At 41.3% G+C, this 22,223-nt stretch overlaps 1 protein-coding gene across 2 annotated transcripts in view; it reads right to left on the bottom strand.

The window, feature by feature from the left end:
* Positions 1-989: 989 nt before the first annotated feature.
* The window catches only part of COL20A1 (collagen type XX alpha 1 chain), a 141,539-nt gene continuing 120,305 nt past the window's right edge, over positions 990-22,223 (bottom strand). For both annotated transcript variants that reach the window (XM_040437853.1, XM_040437854.1), the window contains 11 exons: positions 21,890-21,985; positions 19,714-19,767; positions 19,330-19,383; positions 15,957-16,010; positions 10,233-10,304; positions 5,374-5,409; positions 5,115-5,181; positions 4,266-4,454; positions 2,717-2,794; positions 2,494-2,637; positions 990-1,921 (listed from right to left, as the gene is read on the bottom strand). In XM_040437853.1, coding sequence (XP_040293787.1) covers positions 1,893-1,921; positions 2,494-2,637; positions 2,717-2,794; positions 4,266-4,454; positions 5,115-5,181; positions 5,374-5,409; positions 10,233-10,304; positions 15,957-16,010; positions 19,330-19,383; positions 19,714-19,767; positions 21,890-21,985 — 873 coding nt within the window. In that variant the 3' untranslated portion in view covers positions 990-1,892. The remainder of the gene's footprint in view (positions 1,922-2,493; positions 2,638-2,716; positions 2,795-4,265; positions 4,455-5,114; positions 5,182-5,373; positions 5,410-10,232; positions 10,305-15,956; positions 16,011-19,329; positions 19,384-19,713; positions 19,768-21,889; positions 21,986-22,223) is intronic.

The following is a 22,223-nucleotide window of genomic DNA, read 5'->3' as shown; positions in this document are numbered from 1 at the left end:
GCGGGCCATGTGTCCCGAAGTGGCATACATCGTGCGCATGGGAGCGCACAGCATCATAGGTTACTATGATGCTGTGCACTCCCGTGCGCACGATGTATGCCACTCCGGGACATATGGCCCGCTCACGGAACATATGTCTCGGATGGCATACGGTCGTGTGCATGAGCCCTAAGATTGATTCGCTCAAGCCTAATAACTACTATAATATTGTATCCTATGTACAAGAATATAACTACTATACTTACCCCTATGTACAAGAATATAACTAATATAATACTGCCCCTATGTACAAGAATATAACTAATACTGCGCCTATGTACAAGAATATAACTACTATAATACTGTTCCAGTGTATAAGTGTATAAGAATATAACTAATATAATACTGCCTCCTATGTACAAGAATATAACTACTATAATACCGTTATGTGTATAAGAATATAACTATAATACTGCTCCTATGTACAAGAATATAACTACTATAATACTGTTCCTGTGTATAAGAATATGACTATTGTAATGCTGTTTCTATGTACAAGGCTATAACAACTGTAATACTGCCTCCTATGGCCAAGGATATAATTGCACATTAGTGACATTATTGATGCACATGCTAAACTCTGAAGTGAAGGCATTATATTCAAAATATTATTTTATTGTGAAAATAATGAATTTTGAAGACTATTTAGACATCTTTTCCAGTTCTCATATTTTACCTTCTTGCTGTATATTTATTGGATGTTTCATCTCCATTCCAGTACAGCACTTAAGGTGCCACACTCACATTAGGTAGAAATAGACACTGAATGAATGATCGTCTGGTGAACGATTATTACACTGAAGCAGCCATAAACATTTTAGTCCATACTGTCCCTTGCGGCCATTTATATGGGCCAAACATGTTCAATGACACTAGGCACAGGGGAAACAATTTTTCAGGGAGCCTTCCCAAAATGTATTTCAGGGAAAGATCTTTCGTGGACTCATTCATTTCAGTTGAATTAACGTTTTAATCAACTTTAGACTGATTATGGGCACCTTTAACTTGTGAATGAGACAGATCATCAATACCATATTATACATGTATAAGAGTGACGCTATATCAGGAAAATATGAAAATCTATCCCTATTTGCACAAATTTAAAGGCGTTGTCTAAAACTACAAAGTCATGGTCTAGAAACATTAGTTTGCCTTCGATCCACAAACTACCACTCAATTGTGAGAATTTGCCATTTGTCACCCATGAAATGTCCTGGGAATTTAGAAGTAATATTACTATAATAGTAACATAATGAATGCTAGAGGTTTAAGTGCCGTAGGTCACCATCACTGCTGTTCATGAAGACATTAATGAGTACAAGATAGAAATGTGTATATAGAGGCATAATATAATGTAAGAAAGTAGGAGGTCATCAATACTCCTGTACATATAGAAGAAACATCCTCCTTTTCTTAAAGGAGTTCTACAGAACTACAAAAACATAGCTGTTTTTTTCACAAAACAGCACCAGGCCTGTCCAGAACTTGTGTGGTATTTCAACTCTGCCCCATTCACTTCAGTGGAGCGGAGATGAAATACCTCACACAGCCCAAAGGACAGATGTGGTGCTCTTTTTGGAAGAAAGCAGCCATGTGTTTATAAGGTTGTATAACTAAAACACAGATCTAACATTTCTTTGGTCACAATACTGTAGATGATCCCTTGATCCTATTTTCATGTCAGTTGTAGTCCATTGACCTGAAACCAAAACAGGTCATGATTTATAGTAAAAATCCAAATGAAGATTGTACTCCCAACATCAAGAAAGGTTTCTTGGTCCCTGCTAGATCTTCTTGATAGATCTTCTTGATAGTAGATGCTAGATCTTCTTGATAGTAGGTTTACAGTAGGCTCAGGGAATGATGTTCGGATCTTGAGCAACTGGAGACAGAAGGGTGAAGAATGTCCAATAGACTAAAGGCCTCATTCTGGTGTACCTAATACAACTACATGTCAGTGTTCATATTAGGTTCACAAGTTCTATCCCACTACTGATTAATGACCTGAACTATAATACTGTTATCTTGGGTCTTTAGATCCATGGTCGGGCCAGGACTCTCACCCATAAAAACAGTGGCTAAAAGACAGCCACATTACAGACACCAAAATGAGGCTGCGTTATGGATATCTGAATCGGGCCTAACATGAAAGTCATGATGAATGTTCACTAATTTTCTCCAAGGAAAATAGTTAAGGTGGAAGATGATCAACTGTTGTCAGTCATGGTGGCAACCTAGTTTTCTCCATAGTCTCCAACATAAAAAATAACCATTGAGGTCCCAATGACGTAAATGTTGAAGTTAAATTGGATGATAGATGGAAAAACTAATGACAGATGACAACTGTCACTAGTGTCCTCAAGTTTTAGTAATTAAACATTTGTTTTATCACTACCAGAGCCAATTAACAACTACAGACTGTACAGCAGTTTTGGTCATTTCTTATTAAAGTACCTGGAAAACATGGTGATGAATGACAGTCTCCTGTTACTCCAGGAGTTCCATGATGGCCAGAAATCCCAGAAGCTCCAGGAGGACCAGGAACCCCAGGAGAACCTATAGGGCCACGATTTCCAAAACTTTCTATTCCTGGTGGACCTGTAACAGATATGAAAACCTGAGAATCTGAAAATATTACCTATTACAATTGAAATTTGAGAAGCAAAAAGATGCTGACCAATTGCACCTGGAGGTCCTGAGGGTCCTTCTTTCCCTTGCCCTGGAGCACCCTTCTCTCCTTGAGATCCTTTGTGACCTATGATAAAATATGAATGTTATATGATGAGGATTATCGATAGTACATTAGGAAAAGAGATGTCAGATACATAAGGCATGAAAGCAGATTTGCCGCTGATAAATTGTGCAGATTCTAAATCCTAAATCTGATTGAGGTAGCCATAGAAACACATATGATAAAAGTTCTTCTGCATGAACCATTGTTCCAGGTTGTAGTCTTGTATTAAAAACAACTACTCTCCAAGCCTAAAGCAGATGCTTTCATAAATAGAACACAATAGGACTGTAAAATTAAATTTTGAAGATGGTGGCTAGTCTTGAGACCTTCACTAATTTTAAAAGCTGTAGTTTTCTAAACATTACCTATGGACTTAGGCACAAAAATATATCAGCTACCTCCAAAAGGAAGACCACCACCCAAGACACCACAGTTAACCATTCCTGGCTAAGCATGTCAAAGGCTATTCCTGAGACTATCAACAGGTTTAGAAAATATAAAATGTTGTGGGACATTCACCAATTCTTGGTTAACACCACCATCTGCTAAGCCAAAATGTGTTTTGTTTGTGGGGTTCACTTTCAAACACCCCTTGGTGCCCTCAACTGTATGGATGTTAATGCAATCCAATCTACATCTTGTTTGTGGTACATGTTTATCTTAGGAGGAATTGTATGGTGTAGCACCTCTAAACTATGCTCTCTAATGGAACAGAAAAAGCTGTAAAATATGGGATAAAACGTAGTCCCATCTCAGACAATGAGGGCATATCGCTAGGATATGCCCTCATTGCCTGATAGGTGTGGGTCCCAGAGGTGGGACCCGCACCTAACAGGAGGCCGGAAAAGTGGTGGCTGGGGTTGCTGGGTCCAGTCACCACCAAGCCTTCCTATTGGCCCGCTAAAAATAGCCGAGCGGCTATTTTCGGAATCCCCATAAAAATGAATAGGTACATACTGTGTTTTTGCGGCCACCGCTCACATTCAATTCAGATAAGTATAGATGTCTCACAGGTACCAATGGGGGGTGGAGGAATTTAAAAAAAGAAAAAATCCTAGATAACCCCTTTTTAAAGGAACACAGCCAAAGCTGATACACTGTGTCATGCCTAGTGCTTGGCCAGAGTGGTGCATGGCATAGGCAAATATCGCCAAAAGAAAGAATGCCTGTCTGTCATGCTTTGCCCCCTGATGCCCTGCAATAGGCAATACACATTGGGGGCGGGGGGGGGGGGGGGCAGTTTTGGGAATAAATAAATGACAATTTGCACAAAGCCTTGCAGAAAGTTGCAGTTTGTGCAAAAAAAAGTCACTTTTTACATTGACAAAAGTTGAGAACATGGGGTTGGTTTACTGGGAGCATGGTCTAAAAGTTTTATTAATACTCAAGCCAGAAAATGGCCTACATTTTAGTGCAAATCTAAACCTGCTCATAGCATTTATAAATTAAATTTTCTCCATCAATGTAAATCAAGCCTTAGAGACATCAGCACCTCTTTCTCCTGGATATCCGTTTTTAGCCGGTTGTCCTGATGCCCCATTAACACCTGGTTCTCCTTGTTGCCCTGGTGGCCCTGGGGGTCCTGGTGGCCCTGGTTCCCCCATTTTTAATTCGGTATCCCACACAGGAACAGGCTGTATATCTTGTTCTCTAAGCACCGCGTCCAGCTTTATCAAATGAGCTACAGAAGAGACATCAAATGGAGCACATTGAACCAGTGCACAAACAATATGAACACTTTTAATATGCATGTATTATAATATCAATCATTTCAAGTTGTTTCAAGGCAGGATATCAGAAGGTTGTTTTTAGAGGAACAGCAAAATTTAGTTGCTTTTCGACTGATGACCTATCCTCAGGATAGGTCGTCAGTATCTGATCGGTGGGGGTCCGAGACTGCAGCACTTCGGCGAGCGCTGTGGCCTCTTCTTAGGCCAGTAATGTCAAGTGAATGGGGCTGAGCTGCAATACCAAGCACAGCCACTATCCAATGGATGGCACTGTGCTTGGTAAGCTGCAAGGAGGCCACAGTCCTCACCATAGCGCCGCAGCCTCTTAAAACAACTGATTGAGTCATCGGAAACCAACAGATCAGATAATTGATTATCTATCCTGAGGATAGGTCACCAGTACAAAAGAAAACCCCTTTAATATTCAGTATATGCCTACTGTGGGGCTTGAAGGGGTGGGGCATGACAACAGGGATAACAAAAATACAAGGGGAAAAGATGGAATCCCTGCGTCATGCAATACCCCATCATGCCATACTAAGCAGAACAGATTGTATTAGTTTTGCCTGGAATATTCTGTGAGTGGGGTGGATGCAGTAAGTGGGACTTACCTTGAATTAGCCTCTCGCACACCTGATGCACCAAGTGGTAAATTGTTGCAATGGCCTGAGGTTCCCCCTGTGATGAAAGGACTGACCTTTACCTTACATGTCACTGAAATTCTTACAAGTGACTGGCAATCAATGACAGAAGCTCAAAGATGAGAGCTCAGCTGGTCTGCAATGATTTCCTGTCCCTTCGCATTGCACAGGATAAGGAAGATGTTTAATCAAGAGACAAGCAATTAATCTTGTGTTAATTGTCACTCACCTTCTCTCCCTTCTCTCCACGGGTTCCAGGAAGACCCTATGAAGGGAGAGAAGACAACAAATTATTACAGAGGAATATAAATTGGGTCAAAGATAAAACCTAATGAGAGAGTGGATTATAGTCTGGGAGATTGTAAACAGACACCTTGGAACGATGGAGGAACTTTGAGACGCTGGACCGCTGGTCCTAGTCATTCGTAAGAAATATAAGTGAAAAAGGGAGATCCAGCTTCCAATCAACCAGATAAATGCTTTAATGAAAAACGTGCTAAAATCCAGACATGTACATCAGGTCTACGAGTTTCAGATCCTTACTCATGACAACATGATGATGTGAGACACTGGCCCTAAATAGGGGGCAGGTCAAACATATCAGGTGGACACAATCAACACATGGCTCCACCTCTAACACATAAAAACATATGCTAAAAATAGAAAGAAAAGGAAGAAAATCTTCAAGGGAAACAAAAAAGTACCACGGTCAGTAATGCAATATGAGATCGTGCCTACGATTCAGACCCGTTGGTACACAAGTACCCATGGTAAAGATCCAATAAGATTCTCTATTTAAAAGAACTCTCCTATGGTCTCCTCCACGTTTGGGAAATTTAACCCGTTCCACCCCCTGCACCACCAAGACTACTGGTATCACCTGCATGACAAGCCGCATAGTGTGAACTGACCGCAGAAACAGTCTGGGTCAGTTCATGGGGAATGTCAGAAATATGTCGGCGGATTCTGGTTTTGAGGCTGTTAGAAGTACAGCCTATGTACTGTAGGCGGCATGTCATGAAGGTGATACAGTATACCACAAAACTGGTGTTACAATTAATGTATTGTTTCAAAGTGAACGTTTTTTGGTTGGATACAGAGACCACAGTTTGGCCAATAGAAGGGTGCTTGCAACAAGTGCAGATACGATGTCCGCACTTATAGTTGCCTTTAAAGCGTAGCCAAGTCTGCTGTGTCTGGGAATCATCCATAAACAGGCTAGGACTAATATGTTGACCCAAGGTTGGGGCTCGATGAGCAATGCATTTGATGTTTGAGCTGAAAACATCAGACCACTGTTCATCCATGCGCAGCAGGGACAGATTTTTTCTGATTATATGACAGATCTTGCTAAATTCTGCACTATAGCTCGTGGAGAAAACTGGGGCTCTGTTCTTGGGGACTTCACTAATGAAATTAGATCTGCTGTTAGCCCTGTTTTCTGGGAAGACTAGATCTATCCGTGATTGTGATTTGACTTGTTCCGCGGCCTGTGCCAAACTGCTGTTGCTGTATCGACGGGCAACAAGGCGCTCAGCAGCTAAGTTGAGCTCTTCCTTGAAGCCCGTGTCACTGGAGCAATTCCGTCTGAGGCGTATGAATTCGCCTCAATGGATATTGTATACAACATGAGCAGGATGACATGAGGACGTGAAAAGAGTACTGTTACCCGCAGTCTCATTGCGGTAGATGCGGGTGACTACATTAGATTCGGCAGCATTGCCCACCAAAGTCAAATCCAAAAACGCAATAGATGTGCAGTTGAAATTAAGAGTAAATTTCAGGTTCAGAGTGTTGTTATTTAGGAACTCCTCAAACAGTGGTATGGCAGTATGGTCACCTGACCAGATGAACAGCAAGTCATCGATATAACGGCCATACCACCGTAATGAGGGGGCCCAAATATTGTGATCTGAAAAGAGATAACAGGATTCCCACCATGCCATATAGAATTTTGCCCCCATGGAAACACCGGTGCGTTGGAGGAAGAAACGATGGTTAAACATGAATACATTGTGTTTAAGTAGAAAAAGGACAACATCACATATGTAGTCCTGGAATTCCAAGCTGAAATCAGCATAGGTATTTAGGAACCATCGTAATGAAGCAATGGCTGAATGGTGAGGAATGACAGTGTATAGAGATGTAACATCCGCAGTTATCCAGATATACTCCGGCTTCCAAGAAAATTCATGAAAGGACTGGAGTACAGTTCTAGTATCTAAAAGGAAGCCTGGAATAGTCTGGACAAGTGGCTGCAACAAACTGTCAACCCACGCAGACAGCCGCTCCGTAAATGAGCCTATCCCAGCCACAATAGGCCGCATAGATGGGGGAAAACCCGGCTTGTGGATCTTGGGTAAAGAGTGGAAAATGGGAGTAATAGGATGTAAAACATATATAAAATCAGCTTGTTTTTGATCCATAAAGCCACTCTTAACCCCCAGGGACAACAAGGAAAGCAGATCACTTTGAAACTGGGGGGTGGGGTCATGTGACATCTCCAGATATGTGTCCGAATCTCCTAACATGAGAAGATTTTGGGACGCATATATGGAGAGGTCCATGACCACAACCGACCCCCCTTTATCCGCCTGTTTGAATATAACATCTTTCATATTTTCAAGCTCTTTTAGAGATGTTTTTTTTTAGCAGTGGACAAGCTACAATTGGTATTAAATTTAGACACGGACTGGCAAGAATACCTCAATGCAACCAAATCTCGCTCCAGTGATTCCTGAAAATGATCAAGAGCCAGAGAGCAAGACTGTATAGGATAAAAATCACGGTTGTGAGTTGCAAAATTATGAGAGAAATCAGAGACAGACAGAGAACTAGAAACGTCCCGACATTGCTGAAGGTGAGAGATGTGGACAAGTTCCTGGAAGGACGTGCTTGTCTGGCTTGGAGAGGTCATGATAGGAGAAGTACGAGCAGGAACCATACTGACAGGAGGGAATTCTTCTGTATCATTGTGAGCAAAATGTTTCTTCAAAGTAAGGTCCCGAGCTAGTTTGTTCACATCCAGTAAGGTCTTGTAGATGTCAAAAAGGCACGTTGGTGAGAAAGATAGTCCTTTAGATGGAACTTGAATCTGTGGTTGGGAGAGTATCATAGAGGAAATGTTGATCACTTGAGAATAAACTAAGTTTTTCTCTGACGCAAAGGATAACGCCCACCTTTTCTTGTGTCTACGCCCTGCTCAGCGTTTTTTTCTGGTTTCCCAGAGCAGGTGGTATCCTCTGCGGTAACGTGAGGTGTAAATAATGCGCTAGGACGTGCGGTTTCTGGCGCTGAGTCAGAAGAGTCGATGTCTGTGGAACTGAAGCTGACTTTAGGAGATCTTGATTTCTTTCCTCTGTATATTTTCCTCATAATAGAGCGAGGAGTGTTGGTTCTAGCATCAGACCAATTGTAGACATTATTGGTTTTGTAGTCTTGCATATCTCTGCCGAATTTGTCCTGCTTAATAGCAATCAGACTATCCTCCATTTTGTTTAGATTCAGTTGGAGTTTCTCATCCAAATCAATGAATATGGATGAGTACGCCAGAGTTGCAATGGAATTTTGGGTGACTCTTATTTCTTCCTGGGGGTTAACCAGGGTCTCTTCCTCATAGGAAATAATCAGTCCCATTAATTTGATGGAGCAGTCCGACAAAATAGTTTGCCATTTGGTGGTGAAATCCTCAGAATAAGTGGTTGTAGGTTTCTTGTGCAGCCTCAGGCCGCGAGGAATCATTCCTCTATTCACATACTTCTGTAATGAGGTTAAGTCCCACCAGGTGCGCATTTCACGTGTGAGTAGCTTTTCAAGAGAACTCATGTGAATTTTAGGATCCAAGACATTGCGTGAATCCTCATCTTCTATCAATTATCAACAATTATCGATGGCTCTAAGTGAGGTATGAGACATGTTGGTGGTGTCCATAAAAAATATTTAGCACTGGGTATAAACAGCAGGCACCAGGAGCACTCAAACAGTTCCTGATTGAAGGTAATCCAAGAAAAAGCAATAGTCGAGGCTCACCTGGTCCCAGTTTGAAGTGGAGGCACGGATATTCGCCAGGAACTCAGCGATAGTAGAAATATAAGTGAAAAAGGAGATCCAGCTTCCAATCAACCATATAAATGCTTTAATGAAAAACATGCTAAAATCCAGACATGTACTGTACGTCAGGTCTACGCGTTTCAGATCAAAAAATTCAGATCCTTACTCATGACAACATGATGATGTGAGACACTGGCCTTAAATAGGGGGCAGGTCAAACATATCAGGTGGACACAATCAACACATGACTCCACCTCTAACACATAAAAACATATGCTAAAAATCTTCAAGGGAAACAAAAAAGTACCACGGTCAGTAATGCAATATGAGATTGTGCCTACGATTCAGACCCGTTGGTACACAAGTACCCATGGCAAAGATCCAATAAGATTCTCTATTTAAAAGAACTCTCCTATGGTCTCCTCCACATTTGGGAAATTTAACCCGTTCCACCCCCTGCAACACAAGACTACTGGTATCACCTGCATGACAAGCCACATAGTGTGAACTGACCACAGAAACATTCTGGGTCAGTGCATGCGGAATGTCAGAAATATTGTTCGTTAGGGTACAGCATGTCTAGCAGTGGTAGTTACCACTAGCCAGGAGTGACTTTCAATGGTGTAAAAAAAATAAAAATAAAACTCATACAATGCCATATGGAGCATTACCTCTAAAGGCACCACCTAGAGGCGAGTTCACATAAATTTTCGTTATCTCCCTCTGCAGGAGGAGAATAACGAGCAAAAATCACATTAGTTACATTCATAGCAATAAATTGCTATGCCATTGAAGATCTTTTTTGGTTTGCATGACATACAGGTATATTGTAAACTGATATTTCATAGTCTTAGGGTGTTATAAGGGATTATCTGCTCAGAAACGACCAGGAGAAAATATCAATCAGCTTGAGTCAAAATGTACCATGCAGACTTTACTGAAGACATATTGTACCTACAGCAGGGAAACCAATGGATAGGATCATTAAAGAAATAAGTATATGCCAAATACAGTGTTATAGCCTTGTAATCTACATACCGTGGGCCCAACATCACCAACTGGACCCCTATCACCAGGGTTGCCTTTGAGACCATGAAGTCCTTGTATGCCCTGAGAAAAATATAAGCAATATAATTATCTAGTTCTACCAATTTAACTGTGCTGCAGCTTCTGCCATGGGTTTTAATGTGGACCATTGTGTTTCACTGAATGGAGCTAAACGTCAGGCTGAGAAGTTTGGAAGGGGTCTGCGTGGTAAACGCCCCAAGAATGGACCTTTACCTTATCCATGCTGAAACCCACGTCCAAAATCCTATGTCTGAACATACCCTTAGGTCCCTTTCACACGGGTGAGTGTTCCGCGCGGATGCGATGCGTGAGTTGAATGCATTGCACCCGCACTGAATACCGACCCATTCATTTCTATGGGGCTGTTCAGATGAGCGGTGATATTCATGCATCACTTATGCGTTGCGTGAAAATCGCAGCATGCTCTATATTCTGTGTTTTTCACGCAACGCAGGCCCCATAGAAGTGAATGGGGTTGCGTGAAAATCGCAAGCATCCGCAAGCAAGTGCGGATGCTGTGCAATTTTCACGCATGGTTGCTAGGTGACAGTCTATTCACTATATTATTTTCCCTTATAACATGGTTCTAAGGGAAAATAATAACATTCTGAATACAGAATGCTTAGTAGGTGTTCAATTGAGGGTTAAAAAAAAAAAAAAAAAATTAACTCACCTTCTCCTCTTGTTCGCGTAGGTCCCGGTCTCTTCTTTACTTCTTAAAAGATGAACTATCGGATAGGACCTGTGGTGACGTCAGATCACATGCTCCAATCACATTGGAGCATGTGATCTAACGTCACCAAAGGTCCTTTAGCCCACAACTCATCATTAAAGAAGTAAAGAAGAGACCGGGAACTACGCGAACAAGAGGAGAAGGTGAGTTAATTTTTCTATTTTTTTTAACCCTCAATTGATCACCTACTAAGCATTCTGTATTCAGAATGCTATTATTTTCCCTTATAACCATGTTATAAGGGAAAATAATAACATCTACAGAACACCTAACCCAAGCCCGAACTTCTGTGAAGAAGTTTGGGTTTGGGTACCAAACATGCGTGATTTTTCTCACGCGAGTGCAAAACGCATTACAATGTTTTGCACTCGCGTGGAAAAATCACGGGTGTTCCCGCAACGCACCCGCACCTTGTCCCGCAACGCCCGTGTGAAAGAGGCCTTATTGTTTGGTTTCCCAAGAGTTAGGGCTCATGCACATGATCGTTGTTGAATGGGTCTGAGATCCAGAAGGTGCGGTGTGGAACCGATGCATGGAATGAGCAGCACATGTTCATGTGCATGAGCGCTTACCCAAGATAAAAACTAGTAGTATGGGCAAAGTAAGAAAAGGGAGTGGGGCTTCCAGCATCATCTTGGCCATTATAATGCAATTCACATAAATCTGCTCAGGAAGATATTCACATAAATCTACATGCTCCTCAGGAAGATATAGACCCTATCATTTAAGTTTCATACACTGTATGTAGTACTTCACATCAGTCTTTTATAGAAGCAGCTCTCTGAACATTCCCAATCACTGCTTCTTTTTTGCACTAATTATTTTGGGCAGCAAGAGCTGCATGACTTCTGCTCTATATAAACTAGGCCTTGAAGTTATGCTTTGAAGGTGGTGTATAGGATATGGAGAAGTAATGCAATTGTTCTGCTTGATGTTGAGTTGCCCATAACAGCAATAGTCAATTTACAAGTTCACCTTGTAGGATTCAAAGTCACATCAAAAGTCTAAATGAATGTGAACCTGAATCTAGAGGTAGCACTATCAATGTTGGGTTTACAAATGGTTCGATTTACTACAAGCTATGAAGAGAGTCTTTCAAGTTAAGAAGGTAAGAATCAAGAAGGTAAAGTATTAAGAACTAAATGGAACTACAGCTGTATTCAAGGTGGGAAGGGGGCAATGTACAAGCTTCAAGCACATAATGCCTCTGGTTAGATTAAAACCCAGGACCCTAGTACACTAAGTTCATGCATACACTGCATATCTAGAACAACATATACTACCAACAGGTGCATACATTGGCAAAGATCAGCTGTTTAATAGGTGGCACTCTAGAGCTTGATGGTTTTGAATGTTGCACAGCCATAAAAAGATGCCTTTCTAACAAGTCAGTTGGTCAAAATGTTACCCTGGTCAACAGTAAGGAAGTATCCTGGCATAACATCTCAGGGATGGAGTGGTGTACACACAAGCTCATAGAACTGGATGGTTAAGCTCTAAAGTATTTGGTTGCCAGTCTCACTACCAAGTAATCTTTGGATGAAGCATTAAATTGTATTGGGTTCCTATGGCAGAGCAGTAACAAAAAAGTCTGAAATTACAGTGGCAATAGTTTGAGGAAGACCTCTTCCAGTCTCTGCATAACAATGCCATTGGGATAATGGAAGGACTAAGGTTTTGTGAAGAACAATCACATATGGGTGTTGATTTCTATGCATTTTGATTCCCATCTAGTTGGCATAGTATCAACCTATGAATTTCTTTGTATAGTACAAGACTTAAAGGGGTTATCCCATGACTAATGTAAAAATGAAAATCAGACATATAGTACATGACATTGTCTTCCAAACAAAGCTAGAACCAGCCCTGTACCTCACATGGGTCCAGAGATCTCCATATATTGCTCTGATAGATTTATATCAAGCTGACAGCTCAGGGGGAGTGTATTTTCTGCTGCAGATAAGGGGGCGTGTCCGTGCTCTCCCTATCACAGCTCAGGAGGCAGTTGAAGGATGAAACGGAGCATGTGCGGCCTTCTCAGTGAGCAGGTCAAAGAAATAAGAAAAAACTAACAGCAGGTGGCGCTATACAGATAGATTTTATTGAATAACTCAGTGGCTATGCTAAATGTTTAATTACATGCAATTACAAAAATATTCAAATCCAGGTACTGGTTTGAAAACTGTAGAATATGTTTCGTGGGACAACCCCTTTAAATGTGTTTTCTGACATTTTAATGCTGATGACCTATCCTCAGCATAGGTCATCAGTATCTGATCGGTGGGAGTCTGACACCCGGGATCCCCGCCAATCAGCTGTTTGAGAAGGCAGCGGGGCTGCGGCCTTCTCTGTGCTTTTCCTAGGCCAGTGATGACACGTTCATCGGTCATGTGGCCTAGGAGCAGCTCAACAGGAGCACCGATGCCTCCTCAAAACAGCTGATCGGTGGGGATCCCAACTTATCCTCTGATACTGATGACCTATTTAGAGGATGTCATCAGTATTAAAATGTCGGAAAACCCTTTTAATATCATTTTTTATACCCTAATCCAAATGAGACAGCAAAAGAATACTATTACTTCCTTCTACCACACCCAAAACTACACACCCAAAGAGTCTTATGTTTCAAACTAGAAATTGAAAAATGTCGCTACTTTTACCACAAGCAGTGCCATACTTGTCCATGGTGACTAGTATCACAGATGAATGGAGCTGAGCTGCCATACCACACACAACTCATTAACAGGTGAGGCACAGCTTATACAGAAGCCATAGACCAGGGAAGGACCTGGATGATGTTTATCTGTGCAGATAACCCAGAAATCCTTTCTAAATACAATGAACCAAGTGTGAAAAGGTCATTAATTTTGGTCATCTGTGTTCATGCAGCACCAATATATCTCAATGTACTTATTTCTGACTTATCTAGATTTCCTGGTGTTCCAGCTGTAAATGTCTGTAATATATTATATGTAATGAGACCAATTTGAAATGTCTCACAGTTGCACAGTATTTTCCCGTCCTCACTTTCCTGGTCTCTGGCTATGTATTATGTATTATAGGAATTCTATATATAAATGTTGCCCTATATATTAGGGTTATTGCCACTATGACAAATAGATCTTCTATTCACATAGACAATACAATTCAATCTGCAGGCGCCATGTTATAAGATAGGATTGATATATAGGTTTGTAGGAAAAGATTCAGTATAACTTGTTGTTTTTCCATTTCAACCTCTGCTAAGGCTACTTTCACATCTGCGTTTTCAATTCTGGTTTTGAAATCCAGCAGAGGACCTCAAAACTAGAATTACACAGTTCAGCTGTGTCCCCATTCATTGTCAATGGGGACAGAACTGATCAGGATGCATAAGTATACATCCATTCTGTTTTGTAGCGTTCTGGTGCAAACTGAGGTTTTCGGTCTGGTTTGCGAAACGGGAAAAAAAACGGATCCGGCATGAAAATCAATGTAGCTCAGTGGTGACGAATCATTTTTTTTTGTTAGCGAAAAAAAACGGATCCGAAGCATATTGGCTTACAACAATTTTCATAATGGCCGAAACGGATGCATCTGGATGTATTAAATCGCAAGGATTCGGAATTAACAACACAGATGTGAAAGTAGCCTTATTCTGAGCTTAGTAGTCATGTGGGTAGGTTAAAAAATGTGACGCATGTTAAAAATTTCACATTTAAGAATTGGTGCAAGACCTGGTTTAAACCCACCACCCTGTTCCTCCTTTCTTCGCAGGAATGAGCTGGTCGTGCTTTCTGCTAGAAGGGGGAGTTCCAGAGTAGCTACAGTGAGGAGAGGAAGCACACTCTAGAGCTCCTGCTCCTGAGAACAATATTTACTTCTCCAGAGAGACCAACACCTTTGAGCTTCAAGAGAGCACTTGAGAGACAAGACAGCAGAGTGATCAGCAAAATTCTACATAACAGACAATGCTGCAAGGTGAGTGACTACTGCTCAGGCACCCATCACCCAAATCATCACTAGGCCAGATAAAGGTCAAGTCTGAACCTTATAGTGGACACCTTTTCCCACAAGGGCCAATATTTAGTCATCCAACCTGCCAACATACCTCCTCATCAGGTCCCAGAAACTGGCCCGGATCTTTTAAGACCCTAGCAACGCCCCTGATAAGAAGTATATACCATATGTTCTTATTAAATGGCGTTCCAAAGAACCCAACTTGGATGACCATAGAATTCTATAGTGATCTGAGTTGGGTTCAGATTAACTGAATACAAGTGTAGACGTTACAGCCATAATTCACGGCCTTAGGATGATAACTGGTGTTGAACAAATCGAAATGAAGCGAATTGACTTTGATCCGAATTTCTGGAAAACTTTAATTCGCCACAAAGCCGAATTGCCTCATGCTTCGTGGTAACGAATCAATTTTTCCTGAAATGGTGGTTAAAAAAAATTAATAAAAAAAACATACTCATCTCATCCATTTGCTCACGGAGAGGCCGTCGCGGCCATCTTAATCTAAGAAACCATGCAAAATCTTACGCGTGGTGTCACCACATCAGCACACTGGCCGGGTTCGAGATTTTGCATAGTTTCTTCAATCAAGATGGCCGCAATGGCCACTCCCGAGCAAATAGATGAGGGGAGTATATATATATTTTTTTACCCCCGATTAACCCTTGCAATGTTACTGGAATGCGATTCGTGACAAAGTAATTCGTAACAAATTTTATTTCTTTGTGAAATTCGTCAAAGCAGCGGAATCTAATTTTTCATAACTTAATTGACCTCTAATGATTATAGCGTTAAGTTGGCCACATTAAAAACAACTCATTGGGCTCATGGAGTAATGGAATCAGTGTAAAGAAGAGTCATTGGGTAATTCTAGGTGCTGGGCTCTTAAAACATTCGCTCGATAGATCAGTTATCACCAGAGCATGATATCCTACATTAAAGTGATGGTTTATGCTTCTTACCCGAGGCCCTGATGGTCCTGGCATTCCAGATATCCCCTCCACACCTCGTATACCCTGGAAATATATAGCGGTCAAATAATATAGTATTAGTACATCTGAATTATGAAGTAAATTAAGGTTGTGGGCACCAGCAAATGGCTAATGATGTATTATACAGGCCTTCTCTAGCTATGAGTCAACATGACAAGTGCACGGCTATTAGCATTCTTTATCTAAACTTTTAAAAAAAAGTGATTTATTGAAAAACCAGCTGCTGTTCTCTGCAGTAAGCAAAATCCAACTGTATATTAAAAGGTCACATTTGTCTGGAGAGTTTCAGAAGCATAATGAGCTGTCACTGAGATACGTGTCTCGCTGCAAACGTTGGAAATTTAGAAAACTAAGTGGAGAAAAGTTCCAAAGAAGAATCCACATGTGCTAAAACTCTGGGTGTGCAAAAAGTTAATCTCAACCCTCCTTCATCATTCAAATGGTAGCCTCAAAAGATAAGGTAGCAATAGAAACAAACCCATCGGCAACCCAAAAATAGACCTAGTGGTAAATGATTGTCTCCAAAGTCAGCTCCAAGTAGGGTTGTCTTGTGCTGGACATTTTGGGGAATAAATGCAGGTTTACATGGAAGCTCCTTTCCGACAGTCAGCTGCTCGTCCAGTGAAGCAGACCACTGCGATCTCCTTCACAGTATGAGGACAAGGAATCACTATTGTGATCACTCGTTCCCATACAGCTGCACTGTTTCTGGGCAGCAGAGCGCTGTTTAGACAGCCCAATCTTCTGCCAGAAACGATGATTAATGTGCCTGCATGAACGACAGGATCACCCAATGAACGAGCATTTTGATGGTTCATTGCGTTATTGGTCGGTACATTTAAATGGGCAGATTGACGGGAACCAGTATTGGCAGGAATTTGCATTCCCGATAATCTGCCCAACAATCAGGTAATGTAAATCTACCTTAACTGTCAAAATTTGAGCCTACCGTCTGGTACTCTAGTAGGCCAGTCTGAACCTGGCAGTAGGGTAACTTTAATGTTGGCTGTAGACATTATCTGCCTTGATAACTGGTCATTTGGGCAATCAATCACTGACACACTGCAATAATCACTATACTGGAGCAATAACAGGCACTGAAACCCACTGAAGTCAGGCATGAATTTGTCTTGTACAATGCTTCATGGAATGTGGAGAATACTGTCAGATGAAGGGATGAGGTTCTGAGGAATGATGATGATAAAAGGACAGGAGTCAATTTCTGTAATGTGATGGCTCTATGGTTTTTATGGCACACTTAACTGTGGATATTGGAAATTACTCTGATTGTCTGGCTTATCGCATTCCAGAGAATTGGTGCAGCACGGAAAAAGTCTTGGAGGCGTGAATGGGAAGTTTGGATTATGGAGGACGTTAGTCTTAGATCGTTGGAAGAACATAGAGCACAGGTATGGTGGTAGACAAAGATGAGGAAAGAGATGGCAGGGGTATTGGTGTAGCAGGCGAATAGATAGAGGAGTCTCACTGCTGCAATCAGGAAAGATTCAAAAGGGGTGAGTTTGGATTGGGAGACCAATTGTTAATGAGTTATCAAGACAAAGCAAGACTGATTCAGGGCAACAATAAACGGTTTGGTCATTTCTAGTATGTAAAAAAGGGCAGGACATAGCTAGTGATGGGGGTAAACACTCTGGGTGCTGTGTGCCAGGAGGGTGCCAACAAGCAATTTAGATACAGGACCAAGAGCTGTTTCACACAGGCTCACAATGGGAGTTATGTCAACATGCCTTAAAGGGTTGTGCCATGATATCAACTTATTCCCTTTGAATAAAGGGAGCAGCAGGTTGAGAATCCACACTGAAGCCCCATTTCCTCTCTACCGGACTACCAGAAAAAGCCAAGAACTGTACTTGGCTATCTCCAGAAGTCCCATAGGGAATGAATGGTGTAGCTCCACGCATACTCCATTCATTCAGGTGAGCAGGACCGGCGTCCTCATAATCGGTGGGGGTCTTGTGGATAGCGGATAAATGGATTTAATATAAAGTGTAGACGGAGGGGGCACACCAATAAATGCAAGTAATACAGGGAGTGCAAAAGAGTGGTTAAAATATGATACGAAACAAATGGACTCAAAGAAGAGTCAAAAGAACCACCCATGGGCATCTCTCATTTTGTTCAGATCCACTGCACAAGCTGCTTTCACAGGTTCTGGCTCTTGCTTTTTGACCTCATTGTGGTCTGCTTTTATTCATTAGTGGCCATACCTCATTTAACATTTTCTACATGTAGTCTATAGGTTGATATTGTGTATAGCTGGCATACATTTCATGTCCTGATTTTGTGGACGCTCAGTGGATTCTGTAGGTGTCGGTTTTATTCAGTTACCGACACGTTGTTTATTTTGATACAATTTTTTAATGTGTCTGTTTGTTTTAGTTGTCTAATAAACTTCATATATAAACTTCTATTATCTATGGTCATTGTTGGATGTGCATTTATAGGGTGGTTCTTTTGACTCCTCTTTGAGTCCATTTGTTTCGGATAAATGGCTTTAATGGTATAATCCTTTTTAGAAACACTACTTGTCAATTAGAATCTCATCATGCATTGCACAAAGAAAATCACGGTGCCTGTAATGGGCCTCACTGTACATTTCCTGTACGAATATCTAGTTATGTCTCCCTTATAGTGTCCAATACAGTGCCCAAATAATATAATCATACAAAAGACAATAAACTAGAGAATGAAGCTCCATCCTATTCAGTTGCCCTTCCATAGTTTTAGGCACCAAGAGATGCAATTTCCAGGTGCTCAGGACATCAGGGCCAGTGGTGCCCCTTCCATAATTACAGGAGATGCATCCTGTGAGGTGGCACAGGTTGGGCACCCCTAAGGTCTGGCTTGCTTTCTGCCATACTGGAATACAAAAGCAGCAGAACATAAGGTATGTGTATTGTAGCCAGTACAGTATACCCTATAAAAATGACGCGGTGATTCAATTTTGGAAATAAATGACCTCCAAGAATATAACAAAATAGACAGAAAAAGTAATCATGTCATTAGGAATCAGAGCTGTGTTCAGTTATATATTGAATGATTGAGGGGCAATGAAAGAATAAAGGCGCAGATGTGCCTTGAAGTACAGTATAAGACATCAACCATAGACATGGAAAACTGGTTTTATATAGGTGAAAAAAACATTCACAATGCTATTAATAAAAACAGCAAGACAGCTAATCCCACAGCTACAAAAATAGCTAAAGTCACACACTAGTCATATATATAAGCACACACATTTATAGCTGTGATTACACATGTGATGTAAGCATCATTAGCAGGTTTCTTTAATGAGTATATAGAGCAGTTCAGTCATGCATACCTTGGGTCCCATCATCCCATCTCTTCCTGGGATGCCCTCCAGACCAGGGGGACCCTAAAAGAGAAGTCAAATCATTTATTTATGCATGAACCTGAGGCTCGTTGACCCTTTCTTTAACATGACCAACCACTCCCAACCTGTCATCTGCCATTTATAATGCCGGTGTCTTCTCATATGACAGAAGGTTCTATGTTCCCCAGGCTAGGTGTAATGTGACTACTATCTCTGCAACAACGATTACTACTGAACCACATTGTTTACAGTATTGTTTACAGTGTTTAGTGATAGAAACCCCAAAATCTGAACTAATGCATGAAGTTCCCAGACACAATTGATTCATAAGATGGATGTGTAGCATAGATAACGTTTTTCATCCTATATTACCTGCAGTCCAGGACTTCCTGTGTCCCCCTTGTCTCCTTTCATACCCGGAGGGCCCTGAAATTAAACAATCATTTGTGTGACGTAGCACAATTGTCCTAGAACCGTGTGTAAGGTGTAAGTTGGAGAAAGCCCCCTGAACTCAATTTTATTCAGGACTCCAACTTCCTTGTCCATAAAGCTTCTGTGTCTACAAAGATTCTCTCCTCATTGCAGGTGCATATTCAAGTGTGCAGGTACTGTACCTAAAATCAACTCAGAAATCAACTCTACTACAAACTTTTTTGTCAATGTTTAGGTTCCGGACTCAGGAACAATGCAATAAGTGTGTGTACAATCAAATTTGCTCTTTGCTCTTAGGAGGTTTGGAATCTTCAGGTAATCTTATGGAAACATCCAGAGTAGATGGAGATCTAATGCTGCGTGGACTTTTCTTTAACAGGTGGCTACACTGGACTACTTCTGTGCTCCCATCAATCAACCTATGATCAAATTGGTTTACTGTTCGTCTTGGAACCTTGATATTATTTAGTGGAAATATCAGGTGTAGATAAACTGTGTGGTTCTCTGTGATCATCAAATTTGGTAATTATTTTTAAGAGATTTGAAACATTCAAATTATTCTATTTAGGCAAAAGCCTTACGCTATTTATACTCTTCATGATCCCATCAGTGTGTCTGATCAAATTTGGTCTTCAGGTTCGAGGTATGCTACCTGTAGGCTACTTAATAGGTTCACAACTGTACTTGCACATGGTCAAACAAAGAAGGCATTGAGGTCATGCATGAAGTAATTATTGAGTCCCAAGATGGTTGTAGACCTGAGCTGGCTTGAAACCTACATATAATCTTGCATGGTTACAGGCATACTGGGGGAGATTTATCAAACTAGTGTAAAGTCGAACCGGCCTTGTTGCCCATAGCAACTAATCAGATTCTACCTTTCATTTTCCAAAGGAGCTGTGAAAAATAAAAGGAGAAATCTTATTGGTTGCTATGGGCAACTAAGCCAGTTCTACTTTACACCAGTTTGATCAATCTCCCCCACTATGTGTCATAGTGAATGGGATTACAACTACAACTAGTCAAGACTTGGCATTAAATGTAGATATTAACAGTCATTTTCATGATATCTACCTCAACATTGCTAAAGGAAGATGTATGTTACTTTTTCGAAGGGTGGAATAACTAAACAACATTGTAAAATGTGGATTTAGTTTTAGGTCTGTATTTGATTGTTTGCTGCTATCCCATGGTATAACATTTGACTCTTATTAAAAATATGTATGACAAAACATTGGTATTGAAGGAAATACCGTATATACTCGAGTATAAGACGAGTTTTTTGGCACATATTTTTGTGCTCAAAAAGCCCCCTCGTCTTATACTCGAGTCTAGGTCTGTCTTAGCTCCGGTAATAGCAGGCAGTGCGGGGGACGGCGCTCACTCACTGACGTCACGCGCCTGCGCCGCCTAGTGGGAGCAGGCGCGTGACGTCAGTGAGTGAGCGCCGCCCCCCGCACTGCCTGCTATTACCGGAGCTAAGACAAAGTAAGATATCCAAATAATCTGAGTAAAGAGCTCAGCAATGAGCAATGATTAAAGTTAAAGTAGTTACTGATTCGTTTATAAATATACTGCTGTGAGCGTCGGGGAGGGAGATCTGTGGATGGCACTGTAGGGGGATCTGTGGATGGCACTGCCATCCACAGATCCCCCTACAGTGCCATCCACAGATCCCCCCTCCCCTAAACAGTGCCATCATGGCACTGTTTAGGGGAGGGGGGATCTTTGGATGGCACTGTTTAGGGGGGAGATCTGTGGATGGCACTGTTTAGGGGGAGATCTGTGGATGGCTCCCTGTATTTAATGCAGAGTGTGTGTGTACATAATGCACACACTCTGCATTAAATACAGGGAGTCAGAGTCAGACTCCCATCAATCTGAGTCACCCTCTTGCAGATGTGTGTATATAATGTAGAGTGTGTGCATTATATACACATACACTCTGCATTATAGCTGCATTTCCCACCCTAGTCTTATACTAGAGTCAATAATTTTTCCCATTTTTTGGGGGTAAAATTAGGGGCCTCGGCTTATATTCGGGTCGGCTTATACTAGAGTATATACGGTATATGGAAAAATATTTCCATGTGGCTTAATGACTAGAAATTGATACCATTGGTCCAGAAACCATCATCCCACGAGCTCCAGGAGATCCCATTCGCCCTCCAACACCCTCTGGACCCATCTGTCCAGCTACTCCAGCTTCACCCTAAAGAACATGGAAAGGAAACTAATGGTTTAGACTCTGCATTGGAAAAAACAAGAAAAAAATAATGCATCCTACATCGCTTTCACAGATATTGCCACCTTGTTTTACATTTCATCAACATTTTAAACCAGCGTCTCCTTCGTGTTGATTACATTTCCTCTCAGTTCATTCCCCAATGTGTGATGTGTTGATTTAACGCAGGTGGTTGAGGAATAAAGTTTTATTCAAATCCCAGAGC

Source organism: Bufo bufo, chromosome 6, assembly GCF_905171765.1.
Source record: "Bufo bufo chromosome 6, aBufBuf1.1, whole genome shotgun sequence".
In the NCBI taxonomy this organism is placed as follows: Eukaryota; Metazoa; Chordata; class Amphibia; order Anura; family Bufonidae; genus Bufo; species Bufo bufo.
Note: the sequence above shows the minus strand (reverse complement) of the source record. Positions and strands in the feature narration are given on the sequence as shown.